We start from the raw sequence: 16,037 nt of genomic DNA on the forward strand, positions 1-16,037 counted from the left end.
CCTCACACTCGATCCTGGATCGGCACCCACTTGCTCTCTCGCTCTTTTTCCTTCGGCCCTTCCGGTTTCTGTCCGGCAAGCGGTGGCAACAAACAGGCGGCAACAGTAGCGGCGCGCGCGCGGGTAGAACGATTTCAACGCGAGGACGCTTGGTACGGTGGTAAGCTCGGTAAGCGTGGTCGTCGGCCAGCTGCCGTGGATAAACAACCCGCACGTAGACGCGGGTTAACGACGCAGCGAGGAGATCGAGATACGATGAAAGTTACGTGGAAAAAAAGTGTGCTAGCGTGGAAACGATCCGTCGGGGTTCGACCGTGGCGGCGCGGTCGGTCGACCAAGTGCTCGACGGGCAAACGTAAAAACGTGCACTACCGTCTCTCTCTCCCGGCTGCGACGAGCGAGGCGGTTAGAAACATCGAGCACGAACCTGATTGCGGGGCGGCGCACCGAATTATGGGCCGCTATGCGCTTTCGGCGGCCTCTCGCTCCCTCTCCGCCTTCTATCGCTCTCCTACTCCGACCCCGGAGGATCTCCCTCCCGCTAACGAGTCGCGCGCCCCACCACTGGACGCTCGCTCGTTCCCCACCACTTTCAGACGTTGCTCTCTGTCTCGTGTAGCGGCGCGCTCCCACCAGCCAACCCTCGCTACTAGAGCGCTCCGTGCCCCCTCCCCAACCCGGAGACCCGCGAGGAACGAAGCGTCGCCGGCGCGAGCGGTAGCATTGCCCCTTTACGCCTAGCTCTAAACCACTCTCGCGAGAGCAACGTTGCCACCTTACGGCGTAGCTGCGGGGATGATGGACGTGCCGAGGCTCGCCTACCTCGCCAGCTGCGACGCGCGACTTTACTCGCGCGCTGGCTGTTGCGATACGACGTCGGGATCCCGACAATGGCAACTTTGTTGGATGCACGGGATCCTCGAGCGTCTTGCGGCCGACCGCTTGTCACGCCTCGGATGATCTAGATGACTGGGGATTCGATTTGATCGATTGGTCGCGTTGGCAGGCTCGTTTCTTTGGCCACTCGGCAGTCTGGATGGGAAGATTTAGGGGTTGCAGTTCCTTGACAGTTTCGAGGCGCCGAATGTTCAGTATGGAAGGTGATTGAACGTGGAATCGAAGAGATGTCTTTCTTCCTAGAAATAGCGCTATCTTGTTAATTGTTATTTTTCAGTGGAAGCGTCATAAACTTCAGCTGCGTGGCAGGAATGTTAGGTAATCTATATTTTTCCATAGCTAGTGTAAGTGGTCAGTGAGAGAGGTAGCTGCGCACTGGCTGCCACTGGCAAAGTCAGTGTTCGGAATCTAGCCACCAGCTTGCAGCACCGCATAGTGCACTACACACCCCGACACCCTTAGTGTTTTTCGCCACTTGTTCCCGCGATCAATAACGTTCGATCGGGACCGTCACGCTGGCGTGCCACTTCGGACATCTTTATCGAAGGTGGCGGGTCTGGCGTTATCACTGAAGGTCGGTAAGGAAAGCTCCGGAGGGGGTGACGCGGAAAGAGTCCGCGAGGAGGGTGGCGAGCTCCGCGGAGAAAACTGCAGACCGCTTCCTGGCTTTTCGCCCTTCTTTCGTGCCACTTCTTTCGCCCTCCGTCAGATGTCAGGATCTCCGACGGCAGCCTCCGGGGGTGGTGCACGTATCAACCGGCCGTGCGTCGGCCGAGACAGCCAACGGGCTTCGAATATTTCCAGGCTCGCCTGAAATTTCGAGTCGATTGTTTACGGGCACGTGCAAAGTCCACGGTCCGTTTACCTAATTACAACGTCGGGTAATTAGACTAGTATCCGGCAGCTCAGACTACGGTATTCAGCTTAAGCTGATATCGCGTAATTAAATGAAAAGCACTGGTCTTAATGACTGCTTCGCGGTAAACAGCTTAACGATGTACACGTATCATCGTTTCGAAACTACGTGTAATGAATTCCGTGATAACGCCCCGTTAAGTGATAAACAAATCGATTCGTTTGTGATGCAATTTATCTCGATCGCAGCCGTCCGCCTGGCATACCAGCTAAATCCCACCGCTACATTGAAACTGAAATTATGCTGATAATCACGAGGGCATAGAATTTATTCTCGGCCTCGAATTCTTCGAGGTGTCTGTACTTCGCGAGCCATATCAAAAATACTGAACCCTATACGATCTCGTCTATCCCGAGGACACCTCTTAATACCCTACAATCTGAAGAATGCAGTAGTCCAAAGAAAGGACGAATCCCCTAAAGAACGTCGGTGTTCCTTGTCATCCTGAGAACATCTACGTCCGAATCATCGTGAGACACTACCCCAATAGATACCGCTGCAAGGTCATCCTCGACACCTAGGTCCAAGCAACCCAGAGGATCGATCGATCCAAGATTGCTGCCAGTAGCGAGATCGGTTAAGAGAGACGGTCCAGTCAGCTAGGGACCCGACGAGGCGACGCTGTCGTCTGGACGTAGCGTCGATTGAGGAGAAAAACAATCGTTAAGGCGGAAACGCAGCCACGTGTCGGGCAACCCTCACGCCAGTGGCGAAAGGCGCGTGTTGACGCGCCGCAGCGGTGCTCGCGTGCGCTGGCGCATGCGATCGATACCGAACACCGCCGGGGTTCTCGCGTCCCCGCGCGACGTCACGATACAAGAGCCGAGCGTGACCGATAAAGGACGAGGCCGGCCGAGACCGGCCGAGGTAGCGCGAGCCGCGGTAGCAGCAGCCGTCGACGCGAGCACGGCCCCAACCGTCACCGTCGTTTCGACGTCGTCGACACTTTCTGGCCGCGGGATCGTCCACGCGGAAAATCAGTAAAACCGTCGCGAGCAGACCGTTCGCCACTGGCCGGATCGCCAGCCCCGTACAACATCCCCGTGATCGTGAGCCGCGCGCGAAAGTGATCCGTGTGGTGTTTGTTCGTCACTAGACTGGAAAGGTCGTGGTACGAGGACACCAGGCCGCGAAGGGAGTTCGGAGTAAGTTTTCTGGGATGGTCGTGTCCTCCGAGTACCTCTCCGCCGAACCCAATATCCCCGATCCACGGATGTCCCTAGTGGATCGTGATCAATACCCACGGATAGAAGAGTCCTCTCCCAGTAGTTGCCAATTTACAGAACCGAAATATCGTCGGAAACAACGGAATGCTACCATTACGATACTCGAGAGATGCGAACGAGCGAGACTCGGTCTGACGACGAACGGTACATTCTACTGCTACGTAACTCGGTTTTCCGTACGGGCTAACTGTGCTGATTAGGCTAGAGAGTTCTAGGCGAGGATCGGTTCGTTCCCTGTAAAAAAGAGGAGCCATGGGTGTTGGTGTCTCGTGTCCGACTACAGACCAGCCGCAACCCCTTTAGGTCGCAGCGCAGCTGAGCTCGACCGGGCGCGACCCACAACCCTACATTCGCGGTCTGCGGCGTGACCTAACCTCAACTCACCCCACCTTGGGCGAGCTTCGTTGCCACCCTCACCCCTTCGGGAGAGAGATCCGAACCGCAGCCAGGACCTTACGCAGCGGTTTATCGTTTCGATTTCACGCCAGTTAACGCACTCGATCCCGTGGCCGCGGATCTACGCGATGCTTCCGGTGCCGGACGAGGTCGAGCGGATCCCGCGTCGCTTTCCGCGCTAGGCTGCTCAAGGTAACGGTGCAGAGCTGCCATAACTTTCGAATGGTCGGGTCTGACCTTGGCAGAGAGAACTTCCCGTATATCACTATCAACGGATGACGTCTTCCGGCGGTAGCGTTAATTAACGATCATCGATCCGCCGGATCGGGGGTGCACTTTCTGCTCGTTCGAACGATCCTCCCGCACGTAATCCCAAAGTGTTCCGCGGATTCGTCCACCAGTCGGTTTTTCGATCGTTACGCGGAAGTAAATTGTTTACGGAAGGCGGTGACGTCGGTGCACCTATGTAAACAGTTTATTCCCGCTGCCCGTTTATACGCGCCGTAACAATCTTACGTTCATTTATTATTATGAACTGCCGTTAAATATAACTTGAGAGCGATGGGTGCTATTTTAGAGCTGCTCGATTGCCTGGATATAAATATTGAAGAGGAACTGGAAAATTCTATCGGACAGCTGGTTGCATAATCTCTCGGTTCATGTAAATGCACCTTCCTATCGGTGGAGTGCTGGTTTTATTTTATCGAAATTTCAAACGTGCAAACAATTTCACATTGTCGCATTCTTGACAAAAATTCGGCAACGACTTAAACCTGACGTAAACGAGGGGATGTTTTTCGCTGTCAAATGGGAAATATAAGTTTGTTCGGAGTACATTTGAAATTATAAATATAGTATCTGCGAATACTTTTCACTCGGTGGACCGAGTATTTAAATAATTCCGTATCACAGCGCGGCATGCAAATACAATTACCTAACGTGAGGCGAAAAGGAATGTAAACACGGCGGGACGCCGAGGAAACACCGAACGAAGTACAGAGACAGCGACAGTAAGCGAGCACGTGTCGCTGTGTCAAAATTGCTTGGCTCACTAAAATTAAATTGAATTATCCGCCTCGGTGCACGGTAACGGTGCAGAAATTGAATTTACATCTTACGTGGCTGCGGCAGTGTTGTATCGTATACTAAAGTCTGCGGAAACTATAGGCTTGCTACCCTGCGCCGCTCGCATTCATTCTACACGGAACTTTCCTCGTGTGAGTGGGAACACATCTATGGTGTTATCCGGCGACAAGGTGCTCCAATTGTTTACCCATATCGAATTTAAACTGCGCTATCGTCCGTGTTCGGTCGCCACTCGTCTGTCGTTTGAAACGTTATCTAAACGTGCTTCCGCGCAGCTTGACTTCTATTACTCGAAGCGTCGGGATAAAAATCAATGAAATTAAATTCGTACGCGTCTCAGTGACAAAAGCAAGTGCGATTATTTCAACCTCAACACCTGTGCACACCAAGACAAGTCCCTCTTGAAATTACAGAAACTAATTAAATTCAATTCGATCTTTACACAGCCGACAATGTTGGAAATAACCTCTCTTTGAACCAAAGCTGTATCCCAAACAATTCACGACGCGTTCATTAAATTAACACTCCACCCTCCAATCCGATCGCATTCCCATCCGAACACTCCCTCGCATCTCACTCGAGCATCCCAAAAATACCCTGCACTCACGCATTCCTCGATCCACGAAGCATCAAAACAACCGGACCCGAATCGATCTAACCCCTTCCCTTTGTTTACAGAGACTCGAGGACAGCTCGTTCCTTATCGGCCGCCGGGCACCGGTCACCGTCCACCGCCGTGGAGTCGCCGCTGCGTTCCAGCCCGAACAGGAACCGCTAAGATAAACTCCGAGAACCGAGGAACCATACTTTCTCCGAAGAAGCGAGCCTCCGAGGTGGGCGCGGGTGTCGCGTCTGAGCGCGTCGCGCTGATTAATCGAGAGGGCAGCGAGCGAAGAAGGGGTGGGTCGTGAGGGGTCCGCGAAGCGTAGCGTTCGGGTGTGATGTGGTGGAGCCCCCCGGGGGGCCGCGGGGTCAGGAGGTTCGTGGCAGATCGGTCGTGAGGGCCCCAGGCACGGCTCGGTTGCCCCGCGGCGAGGTCGCCGGAGGGGCGGAGGAGGAGGTACGATGGTGTGACCTCCGGCGTTATCCCCCCCGACGCGGAGGTGGTGCTGGAGGTGGCGGAGGCGGTGGTGGAGGAAGCGGCGGCGGAGTCGAGCAGCAGCTGCTCGTCTCGGAGGAGGAGGAGCAGACGGCGATGTCGAGGCAGCTTCACGGTGAATGGGACCACGTGAGCCAGTGCGACCTCCGCGACCTTCGGGACCTGCATGACATCAGGAACCTCCAGGATATCAGGAACCTCCAGGACGTCAGGGACGTCAGGGACGACAGGGAGAGACACGGTTCCAGCAGACACCACCGGAATGAGTATCTGGATTACGATCAGCATACCACCGTTGCGTCCACCTCGGCACTCACCAACAATCCGGTGAGTCTACGGTCAGACGCCCTCTGTCGCATGCTTGTTGCTCCAGGTAATTTACGATCGTCCGACGGGGATGATCGTCCGCGCGTTGCTCGGTGTGCTGTTAGCGTAGGGGTTGTCCAGCTTGCGAGCTGATACTCTGTTGATACCCTTTAACCCTGTTTTAGTGGAGAGGACTATAGATTCTTGGAGCTGAGCGCTTCTGTTCTAGAGCCGGCTATAGGCATGTATCAGGATTTTCTGCTAATTGGTAACTCGGATCGAGCTTGATGTTGGGTCTTGCGGAATTATAGTGTATCGGAAGATATAGCCACTGTAACGGAACGGTTGAGCAGTCGATAGAGACGTTGGGTTCGATGTGACAAGGGGAATGGGATTGCTATCGGGCTCAGATTATAGGAACTCGAGGCTGCGATCTAATATTAGCAGCACGTGCTCGGATAAGGACTCGCTGTGAATAGTACAGTTTCTCAAATCATCCCCTTTAATTTGAGCCTGATCGAGAAACAGAGTATTATCTCCCAATAGAATCGGTATAGAAAACGCCAAGTAAATGCTAGAGGATTTTCTGTGTACCAGTAGAGCTATGTGTATCTGTAAACATGAACTTCGTGATATTGGGCTAGCCAAGAAGTTCCCAGATAATGCTCTATCCCGAAGGCAAACAGGTACTCCCGAGCTTCTTGGCCGTCCCAACAGTAAGTCAGAACAGTAAGTGGATGCCGGAAATCACCGAAAACACTGAAAACTACTTACACCGCGTCCGTCCGTCAGGCGACGCCACCAATGACACAGGTAGAAGGGTTCGGCCCGAGATCAATTAATTCAGCGGCGCGGTCTCATCCATCACGGCCGCGAGCCAGGCAGTCGCGGCGTTATCTCCGCCGGCCAATATCGGGGTCTTCGGGAATTTTCAAAAGTTAGTTGCCAGTTGAAGGCAATTACAAGTTCGCGAGCTTGAAGTTGCCGTCCGCGGCGTTATCTCTCCCAGTCGAACATCGACGAGGACGACGGGACGTGGATCGGAACTGCTGGAAATTCGCGTTTATTAAATCTTCCGACGGAGCGTTTCTACGTATGCGCCGTCGTAGCCATTGGCCGGGGATACAAGCGCGATGTTAGTCGCAGCATGAATATTTCAGGAAGCAATATTCGCGCGTACAGGATACTTTACGTAAAGCTCCGCGAGCAGGGCGGCAGGAGTCGAAGCGAGGGGAGGGATCGTTCGACGTCTGAAATATCTCCCTTTTAATATTTCGTCGGAACGGCATTGCGCAATACCGCCGCGCGCGATCGCGAGAGACTTTCTAGCAATCGCACTTCCCTCGATCTTCGATCTCGCCGCGGAATTCCCCGTGTATCGCTCGCGATACAGATACTGCTGTAATTTATAACAAGACCGACCACTATACATCGGCCGAGCGATAACTTAATCCCCGGCCGCGAACGTTAATTTATTATCGCGAGGAAAATTGTTGCCGTTACTCGAACGGGACCATTTCGATACTGGTTCGAGACCGGGGAAAATCATTCGCTGCAGTTAACGCGTTCACATCGATATTTTGTCGCCGACCAATGAAACATATTTCAACACTACATCCGTTCAAGCTTTCTACGAGAGTCCCGGCTTCGCAATGCTGCGTCCCGACGAATCTAGATCCTCCGAACGAGGCCTAAATGGAACTCAAAAAAAATTCTCCCCAGCCCCCGACGGTGGGTTTATTTCGACCCAGTTTTCCAAGGGCTTCAGCCGGCTGCCGCGACGACAAACTTGAGGTTAACAGCTAGAAAATATCACGGAGACGTTGAAACAAGCCGCCATTTCGAAGCCACCAAAACCGCTGGAACTTTCTGGGTCACTTGAAACACTTCCACCCCCGCGTTTCCCACGAAGTCACCTAAGTTTCGAAGGGCGAGGGGCGGCGACGCGGCGCGGCGTGTCGCGGGTACGCGTGCACCGCGCGGCTGCGGCCTAATCTATTCCAGCCAGGGTGGTTGAAAGAATTGAATGCGACGGAACGACCGAGCGAGAGCTGAACGGAGGAAAATGAAAGATGGTGGCTGGCCTGATCAAAGCGGCCGTTCTCCACGGCCTAGTTGCTAGAGCCGTTCTGATACAGCCCAGGTATCCAGTGACCGCGGCTCTTCATTTAGCGGTGCTGCATCTTTCATACGGGGGCGCCTAGGTTCCTAGGTAGCCGGGCTGGTTTGCAGCCTCGTCGGCGGGTGCCTCTCATTTGCAGCTGCATTCAGCCACCACGGCTCCCTTTTCTCACCGACGCGACGCGACGCGGCCCGCACACCCTCGCGCCGGGTCAGAAGTGCTAATGAGACAGACACGGCGGATGATGGGGCGGAAAGTGGAATCGAGCCTCTTTGGAGAACCGCGCGCGTCTTCTTAATTTTTTCCTTCCCCCGTCTTCGTTCCTTCGCTTCTGCCTTCTTTCCTCCGCTCGTCCCTTTTTTTTCCCTCTTCTTTAGCGCGTCCTCGATGAAAAACGAACGACGCGCCGTAACAGGAGGGGCGAGAAACTGGGCCGCGAGATATCGTTCCCTCAAGGTCGATCCCGTGTGGGTATTAATAACGTTTCAACCCCGGGGGAGCTACGGGTATCGGTGAGTGTCGTTAAAGCGACGGCGTTCCCGTTTGGGACAACAGGTACGGAACTTTTTAATTGCTCGGGTGCAATGCGGCTCGGGGGATTGAATTGAAGCGGGGGCTTTAAGGAACGGCTCGTTTCAACTGCGCGGCAAGCCTGTGCACGCCACTCGCTGCGGTTGTTGAAACGGGAATAAAGTTTATAGTCGTTCCCCGGGAGAACTTAACGGCGGGATGTTAATCATAACGAGCCTGTTCCTATTCTGACTCGCTTGCACGGGGATTAGCACGAAAATTGAATGAAACGCGAGTGGTTTTTTCGATTGACGAATCGCCGAAAGGTTCGCGGTATTAACTTCTTTTTCCTAATGGGAAAATCTTGATGAAGATCCTACGTTCAACGGGAAGAGTTATTTTATTCGTATTTTCCGAGGCGTCTCGCTGTGGGTTATAACAGGAGATCATTCGATGGGATAGGAAGTTGTAAACTGTTACTAGATTGTTTAGCGAGCATCGACGAGGCGCGATATTAACAGCAAAACAGCCTCGAACAACTATATTCAATTACACTATAGTTTTCATTAGATCCGCGCCTGCTAAAATTCCCAAACTAACAATCGCCTCATCGGATAATCCGTACAGTAATCTCATCAAGTATTCATACTCGATACCTAATAACCGAAGGAAGAGTAGAATACGAGATCCGACCGTCGACTCGGTCCTACCAGCCAACAGATTCTCATCCCCCTCGAACTTTCAATTACCCAACGGCGACGGAGAACTTCCCGTTTCGCGCAATTACATCGCGACAAGTTTTTCGAAACAAGCGCCGCGCGAACGATTCGAGCTCGCTCCTCGAGAATTGGGAACCTAGCTGGGGAAGAGCAAAAACGTCTGGCTGCAACCGTTTTGCAAACTTGTCTCCGGCGGGCCGGTGACGCAAGAAAACGTAGCTGGACACCGGCGAGCTGATTTATTCATTTACTTTCTATTCGGTATGGAAATCAGTTGACAACGCGCTCATTACCCGGTCGCGGCGCCCGCGAACGAGTTCTTTTTTCGTCCCGCAGATATTCGTTTCAGCGCAAACATCGGGAGGGGATTAACTGACATTTACGAAGTATCCGGTCGCCGAAAAAATTTGCATTCCGCTCGCACGCCTGGAAACGTCACCGGTTCGCCCGTACGGCGTGACAGCTTATTTTTTTTTTTTTTTCTCTCGCGGCTAAGACCGGTGACTCGATGGAACGTCGCGCCGCGTCTTTGACGCGTGTCCCGGTATCGATCGCGATTGTGTTTATCAGCGCGGCGTCCCTTCCTTTATCGTCGCGAGCTTTTACAGTCTGTAGCGCGTACGATCATGCAAATGAGGGTCCACGTTAAAATACAACTATACAACTATCGACTGTTTTTAATCGCGCGAGCTTAATCCAGACTTTCCGGCTCCCGTGCGACGCGCACGGCTAATTATCGATCGTTTTTCAATGCCACAACGCTCGTATCGCTATCTTTTCGCAAAGTAAACGATTAAGTATCGCTCGGCCCACGTTATCCGTTCGCGGCGAACGAATTTATAGGGAAAACTCTTGTCGATCGTTTTCGCCGGGGATTTTTAACGTTTCACTCCATTAGACATGAAAATGGAAGAAATGGAACTTCGAAATTAAATTACCAAGTTCTACATGTCAGACTTTTGTTGTAATAAATAACGTGTCCAATAAATCGAGCGCGCGCTGTCTTTCGCTAACGCGCTCGCCACCGATAACGCCTCTCCGCGTCACGCGAACTATCCGAATGTAATTCAGAGTTTCATTTCTTGAGTGTAACAGTTTCATTTGAGACATTCGATTCGGTTTTCTCCTTCTGGCCCCGTACACTTACGGAACACCCGTAGTTCAAGGATTCATATGACAGATCTACGATCCATATAAGGCAGCCTTTATGTCCCGGCCATTGAAAAGCCAGTCCCCGAGCGAAACGGTTTTTATTTTCCATCGAGACCGTTCTGTTTTCTTCTTAACGGCGCGCGCGTAATGAAAAGCCGCGCGTTATAGGGAACGCGAGAGCTTTTTCGACCATAATAAGGGGGACTCGCGTCGCCCGGCTAGATATGCTGCCGCGTAAAACTCTTTTTAGTAACGGCACGCGTGCCGCGTCGCGGGCATTCGGTGTTTACGAGGCGAAAATATTAGCGAAAGTCCGGATCGCGCCGTTTAAAAGCCGCCGTCTATCGGCGTTGTCGGCCGGCCGCTCTTCTGCTCTAGTTTTACGACGAATTTACACTTTCACTTTAATCGAATATCCGTCAGGGATACCCGAGATGACGGGATATCCTGGCGTGTATCTGGGTCATCGGAGGATCCTGCAGCAGCACGGATTGAAACACCGTCGCGCGAAACTTGATCAATTTCACAGTTCACGCTCCGGTCTCTGGACTCATCCGCCGGCGGAGATTCATCCGTATCCCTGATGGAATGTTCGTGCTACTGTCAGCTGATCTCGTTTCTAGAACGAATAACACCCTTAGAAATGATGGATTTTATACCTCGTTGCAGCGGCTTCTTATCCGTGGCTGCGCTTCATCGTTCCCGAGAAAAACTTTGGACCGTCGTTCTGATTGATAGCGCTTTGAAAATTGAACCGAGCTTTCTAGAATCGTGCTTCAATATTGTTCCCCTTTCACGGCTAATCTCCGTCGAGTTCGAATATCGAGTCGTTCGACGGTGTTAGAGTTTGTTTGATGATTTTATTACGTTTCATTCGATATATTTGATGTTGAGCGATCGATAGGGGTAAGATCATTAAGGGAACGGTCGACAGTTCTAAGACGGATCAGAGTATACTAATTGGCGGGAGCGTTTACTCCGTATGCAAAGCCGAAACGATAAAATTCTCGAAATCCACGCCGAAACTTGCCGCGTGCGGTGTCCTTCGCAAGAGGAGGGGGAAAAGGAGAGGATTTAATGTTCACCTGTCCGTCTAGAAAAATATGGTCGAGGATATGCTCAATTAATATTACGTGGCAGCGGACGCGAGGCCCGAAATTACACTCTATCGTGCGACGTGGCGTAGAATCAACGATAATTGAGTCGAAAACAGGTGTGGAGAAATAAAGCGGGATCGGCCGCGGCAGCGTTATCGAAAGCCCGTTTCATAAATATGCAAAATTTCATTTGCATTCATTGCTCTCGCGTATAAGCCGTGTAAAGCTGCATGCCCGATCCGCCCCGAGATTCTGGGATCACCGGAACAATCGATTACCCGGTTACATTTCCAGCCGTTCCAATTTTCCGGGCGTCGTTACGCGTGTGCATCTACCCCCGACCACCATGAGCCGCGCACCGATGGGACGCGATTTTCACTTTCCGCGGGGTTCGATCGATCCGTCGCTTGATGCCTGATTTCCTTAATTCAAGTGGACGTAATCAAACAACCTGGAATTAAACCGATTCGTTAAAGGGACCTCCCCGAAACTGCTCCCAACAATCGATCGTTCGCGTTTCATTCGTCTCCGACCCGTCCTCCCTCGATCAAACAAATTCCCAAACTTCCGACAAAGTCATACAAATCACCGTTCCCTTCTCTAATAAACAAACTCAATAATTTCGTTTCAAATTCAAATAATTCGATCATTTTCCCTGAAACCTCCACTTCCTCCATTATCATCGCATCACGTTCGTCAAACTCGAAAGGCTCGGCGGTCCCAAAAACCCATTCCCATCGCCGACAGCATCTCTCATCCGCGACGGATCGATCATCTCGCGAAGAAACCCTCGACGTTGCGTCACTCGCTGAAAGATTCAGGACCAGGGTCACGTAAATAGCCGACGGTGTCGGTCCGGGCCGGGCTACATCGATCTAACTGCATCGTTCGATGCAACGGCGGGCCGCGTAGCCTCCCCGGTGTTTACGGTGTGTGCAAGGCACGCGGGGGCGGGGTTAGGGGGCGCGGTATAATATATTTCCCCCCGAAAAAGGGAAAAAAACGGTCGATCGACTGGCAGCGTGGCGACTGTCGATCAATGAAGGGTGGAGACCCGTATATGTAGGTAGCCGCGGCGCGTCCGCGGAGTTCTTCAGGGTAGTGGGTCTCCCCGATGGTTGCACGAGTCTCCAGACCCGGTTCCATCGAATATAGGTCAGTGTACAAGCCGGCAGGAGCAAAAGAGCAGCCTCCTCGGACTTTTAGCCGTGAGCGCGGACCGATCGTCCAGGAGAACCGCCGCGGATACTGCTAACGGCCAAAACGGGTTTGCACACGGCTTCCCTTCCTCCTTTTTTCTCGTGTTTCCTTTTTGCTGCGAAAGGATTCCTTCGTCTCCTATCCTCCGTCCTCGTCTCCCTCTACCTCATCTCTCGGCCTCTATCCTCATCTCCCTCTCAATCTCTCTAAAGTCCGGCCGATTCACTGTCGAAATTATTGTTAATGGACCGCTCCGCGGTCTGTATCGAGACTGTACTCGCTGAACCGGTCGTTCTTTTTAAGGCCCAGGAATCTGTATAATGCATCCCCCGTGCCTTAATGCTTCGTGGCTGTAATTAAATGCTCCTTTGTCTCGTACGTGATACCTTTTTGCTCGGTTTTCGGGCTCCGGGCGCTCGGTTACCGGTGACTTTTGATGATTTTATGAGTTTCAGATGCACAGGGTGCTTTCGGCGGCTGGCACTGGCTAGAATTCTGAAAATTCAGGACAATTTTCATTTAAAGTACCGTGCGCCGTTAGACTGTGAATCGTCGTTTAAACGTTGCAGAGTAGAATTTCACTGGTTCGCGATAGATTCTCGGTTTATTACGGTACCAGTGTCGATCCTCGTCGCTAACGCTTTTTGCCAGGAGTGTGCGCGAAGTTTGTCGCGATCCTCGTAACAGGTTTTACACGCGCGGGATCGTGAACCGTTGCCGATTCGGCCGGTGTAATTGTGACGTTACCCGAGCGAATCGCGGATTATTTATAAGAATGCGTCAATTACCTTGCAACTCGACTATTCCCGACGCTGAGTTCGTGGTACGGAATAGGACTAAAATGTTTTATCGGCGTGCAGGCGTCAGAGCTTTATTTTTAGAGTTATGACGAATTAAAGAGGAGGTGCGAAGCGATGCGGCCGCAAACATGGCGTTGCGCGCATTCTTTTTCGATCGTCATAACACGAAATGTAAAGCTTGGACCATCCGTACCCGTTCCCCGTTTTCCCTTCGTTCGACGATTTTCTGACATTTTCTTCTTTCGTGTTTCACTGGATACCTCCGCGGAACTATAGGCGTCATCGACGGCAATTGTAGACGTTGATTCCGATCTCTCATTGAAATCTTCCCCGGCGCTATTCGACGCACGTGCATCGGCCGCGTTCTATCGAATGCACGGCCATTCAAGCGTGGACAGAGGACTACTCGAGAAGCCAATTAATCGTGGCATTCGCGGCCATTGTTTTTGAAATCCCACGCGCGGCCGGCAACTTCCAGATAATTCGTCAGCGATATCGGGGCGCGCGTAAATACGCGTCGATTTAATTGCGGCGCCCGTAGCCCCGAGATCGGTCTTCCAGCAACGAGAGAAAAAAGATCGCGAAAAGTAATGTAAACGGGTATAAAGCAAGAAAAGAATATATGTTGCGCAAAGTTATCCACCAATAATCCCAACCGGAACACATACGATGATTTATGAACCGGCGCGGGGAGCAAACGGAAGTTCAGTGAATCGTGACGGTGAATTTATCGTACGGGTTCTATCTTTAAACGCGCGCGAGCAGGGAAGAAATCCTTCTGACGCTTTCAAATTGTCAAGTTGCGCGCGCTTAGATACCGCGTCCAATTAACGGCGAGATGAGGATGAAGATCGAGGCCTGATAGCGGGCCGGGGATCCCATTCAGCGTAACATAATCAATTGATTCGAATATTTATTGAATTGCCGAGCTACCTTTCTTGTTGCTCGAAAATACAATCTTCGCTTTTTCATTCCGCGTATCAGTTCTTTTAATAAATCACGCGGAACTTTTACTGCGCCGGGAAACGATTGGCGAAACGCTTGCAATTGATGGCGCATCCGTGTTTCTGTTGATACAGGGTGTTCGTTGTAAAATATTCAAAGCGTTTCTTGTGTATCGCATGAAGGTAGTAATGGAATTCTCCTGAAAAACCGGTAGTTCGTAGAAACTCATCTGTACTCGCTAAAATATTACATGTATCAGCATTTTTTATGCCAACCGTTATTCGTAGCATATTTTGAATCTTTATTCCCGCTCAGTTTTTCTCCGCGCTTCGCGATTTACGACGGAACTTTTTTCACTCTGCACAAAGCGAAAGGTTTTCAGTGAGTTTCTCTGTTTGTTACTCAATCACGCGAACACCGGTTGACAGATCGATTCACGATTCTGCATGTAGACAGTCAATGGGTCGGGCTGACATATAGGTCATCAAACATCCAGAATTTCAGCCACGTTCCCGAGGGAAACCCGGAAAACCGTTCAAGTGTGAAACAGAGTGACACAGTTTAAAATAAAATTCACTGTTAGCGTGCAGCGGGGGACTGAATATTACCACTAAATATTCCCAGCTGATAGAATCATCCTGTGACGCGAGCACGAATCCAAAGAGACAGGGGAATAAAATTGTTATTCCCGGTCTCCGGATACATTTATAGCTTATAAAGATCTTGAAAATGAATGTGACGGGAACTTTCTCAGTATTTTATTCTCTCATTACTCTCGGCTTACTAGAGCCGCCATACCTTATCTCTCGAAAGAAGTTCCATCAACAGGAAGTGCTCTATTTGCAAAAATATCGAAAATTTTCTCCTCGTTTCCACGTTTCAAATAGAAGATTACCAGACCTCTACTAGAAAAATACAACTAGATCTCTAAAAAACAGAAAGACACTAAATACTAGACTTTCAAAACAAAAACAGGAGACACTAAATCTCCAGAACACAGAGAGTGAACTAGACGTATGTTCCACTTTCAGTGCCGCGATTCCGCGAAACGTTTCTTCCCGATTTTACGGCAAGAAAATGCAACTGGGATCGTCGCGCGTTAGATGCGCAGATGTATCCGCGGTTCTACCCGCAGCTCCGACATCGAAATTGCATTTGCCACGGTGCCGCAGGTATTATTCCGCGTTCAGCCGGATGGCATTCCTGGCAGACCGGAAACTCCAATTTCTCGTGTCGCGCCACCTGCCCCCCGATAATTATTCCAAGAGCGCGGCGGCGTTATCGAGTACCTCTGCCCTGCCCTGCCCTCAGCCCGATCCGACCGGAGCCCGTGCCGGGCCGGTGCCGCGTTAACTTCTATTACGCTCGAACTACGATCGAGGGGCCGCGGAACTACCCTAGAAATTCCTGGCTCGCGTGTTTCACGCGACTCTTGTCCGCAAACAATGCTCGATCTTCGTGGGTCTTTCCAATTAAGGCGGCAGGAGGCAGAGAGCGATCAGGTGCGAAGGAAGAGACTGCTGCACCGGCCCTACCTAGTTCCTCCCTTTTTCCTTCTTTTTCCTT

At 51.6% G+C, this 16,037-nt stretch overlaps 2 protein-coding genes across 3 annotated transcripts in view; one reads left to right on the forward strand and one right to left on the reverse strand.

The window, feature by feature from the left end:
* Positions 1-573, reverse strand: part of LOC116424925 (protein abrupt) — an 80,700-nt gene extending 80,127 nt beyond the window's left edge. Inside the window, exon 1 of one of the 2 annotated variants that reach the window (XM_076373880.1) lies at positions 428-573. The gene's annotated coding sequence lies outside the window, so the exon portion shown is untranslated. The other variant, XM_076373886.1, reaches the window with a different exon arrangement.
* Positions 574-2,643: 2,070 nt separating this feature from the next.
* The window catches only part of LOC143174182 (uncharacterized), a 61,459-nt gene continuing 48,065 nt past the window's right edge, over positions 2,644-16,037 (forward strand). Inside the window, exons 1-2 of the mRNA XM_076371027.1 lie at positions 2,644-2,958; positions 5,200-5,947. Coding sequence (XP_076227142.1) covers positions 5,717-5,947 — 231 coding nt within the window. The 5' untranslated portion in view covers positions 2,644-2,958; positions 5,200-5,716. The remainder of the gene's footprint in view (positions 2,959-5,199; positions 5,948-16,037) is intronic.

This window comes from Nomia melanderi, chromosome 1 (assembly GCF_051020985.1).
Source record: "Nomia melanderi isolate GNS246 chromosome 1, iyNomMela1, whole genome shotgun sequence".
Lineage (NCBI taxonomy): Eukaryota > Metazoa > Arthropoda > Insecta > Hymenoptera > Halictidae > Nomia > Nomia melanderi.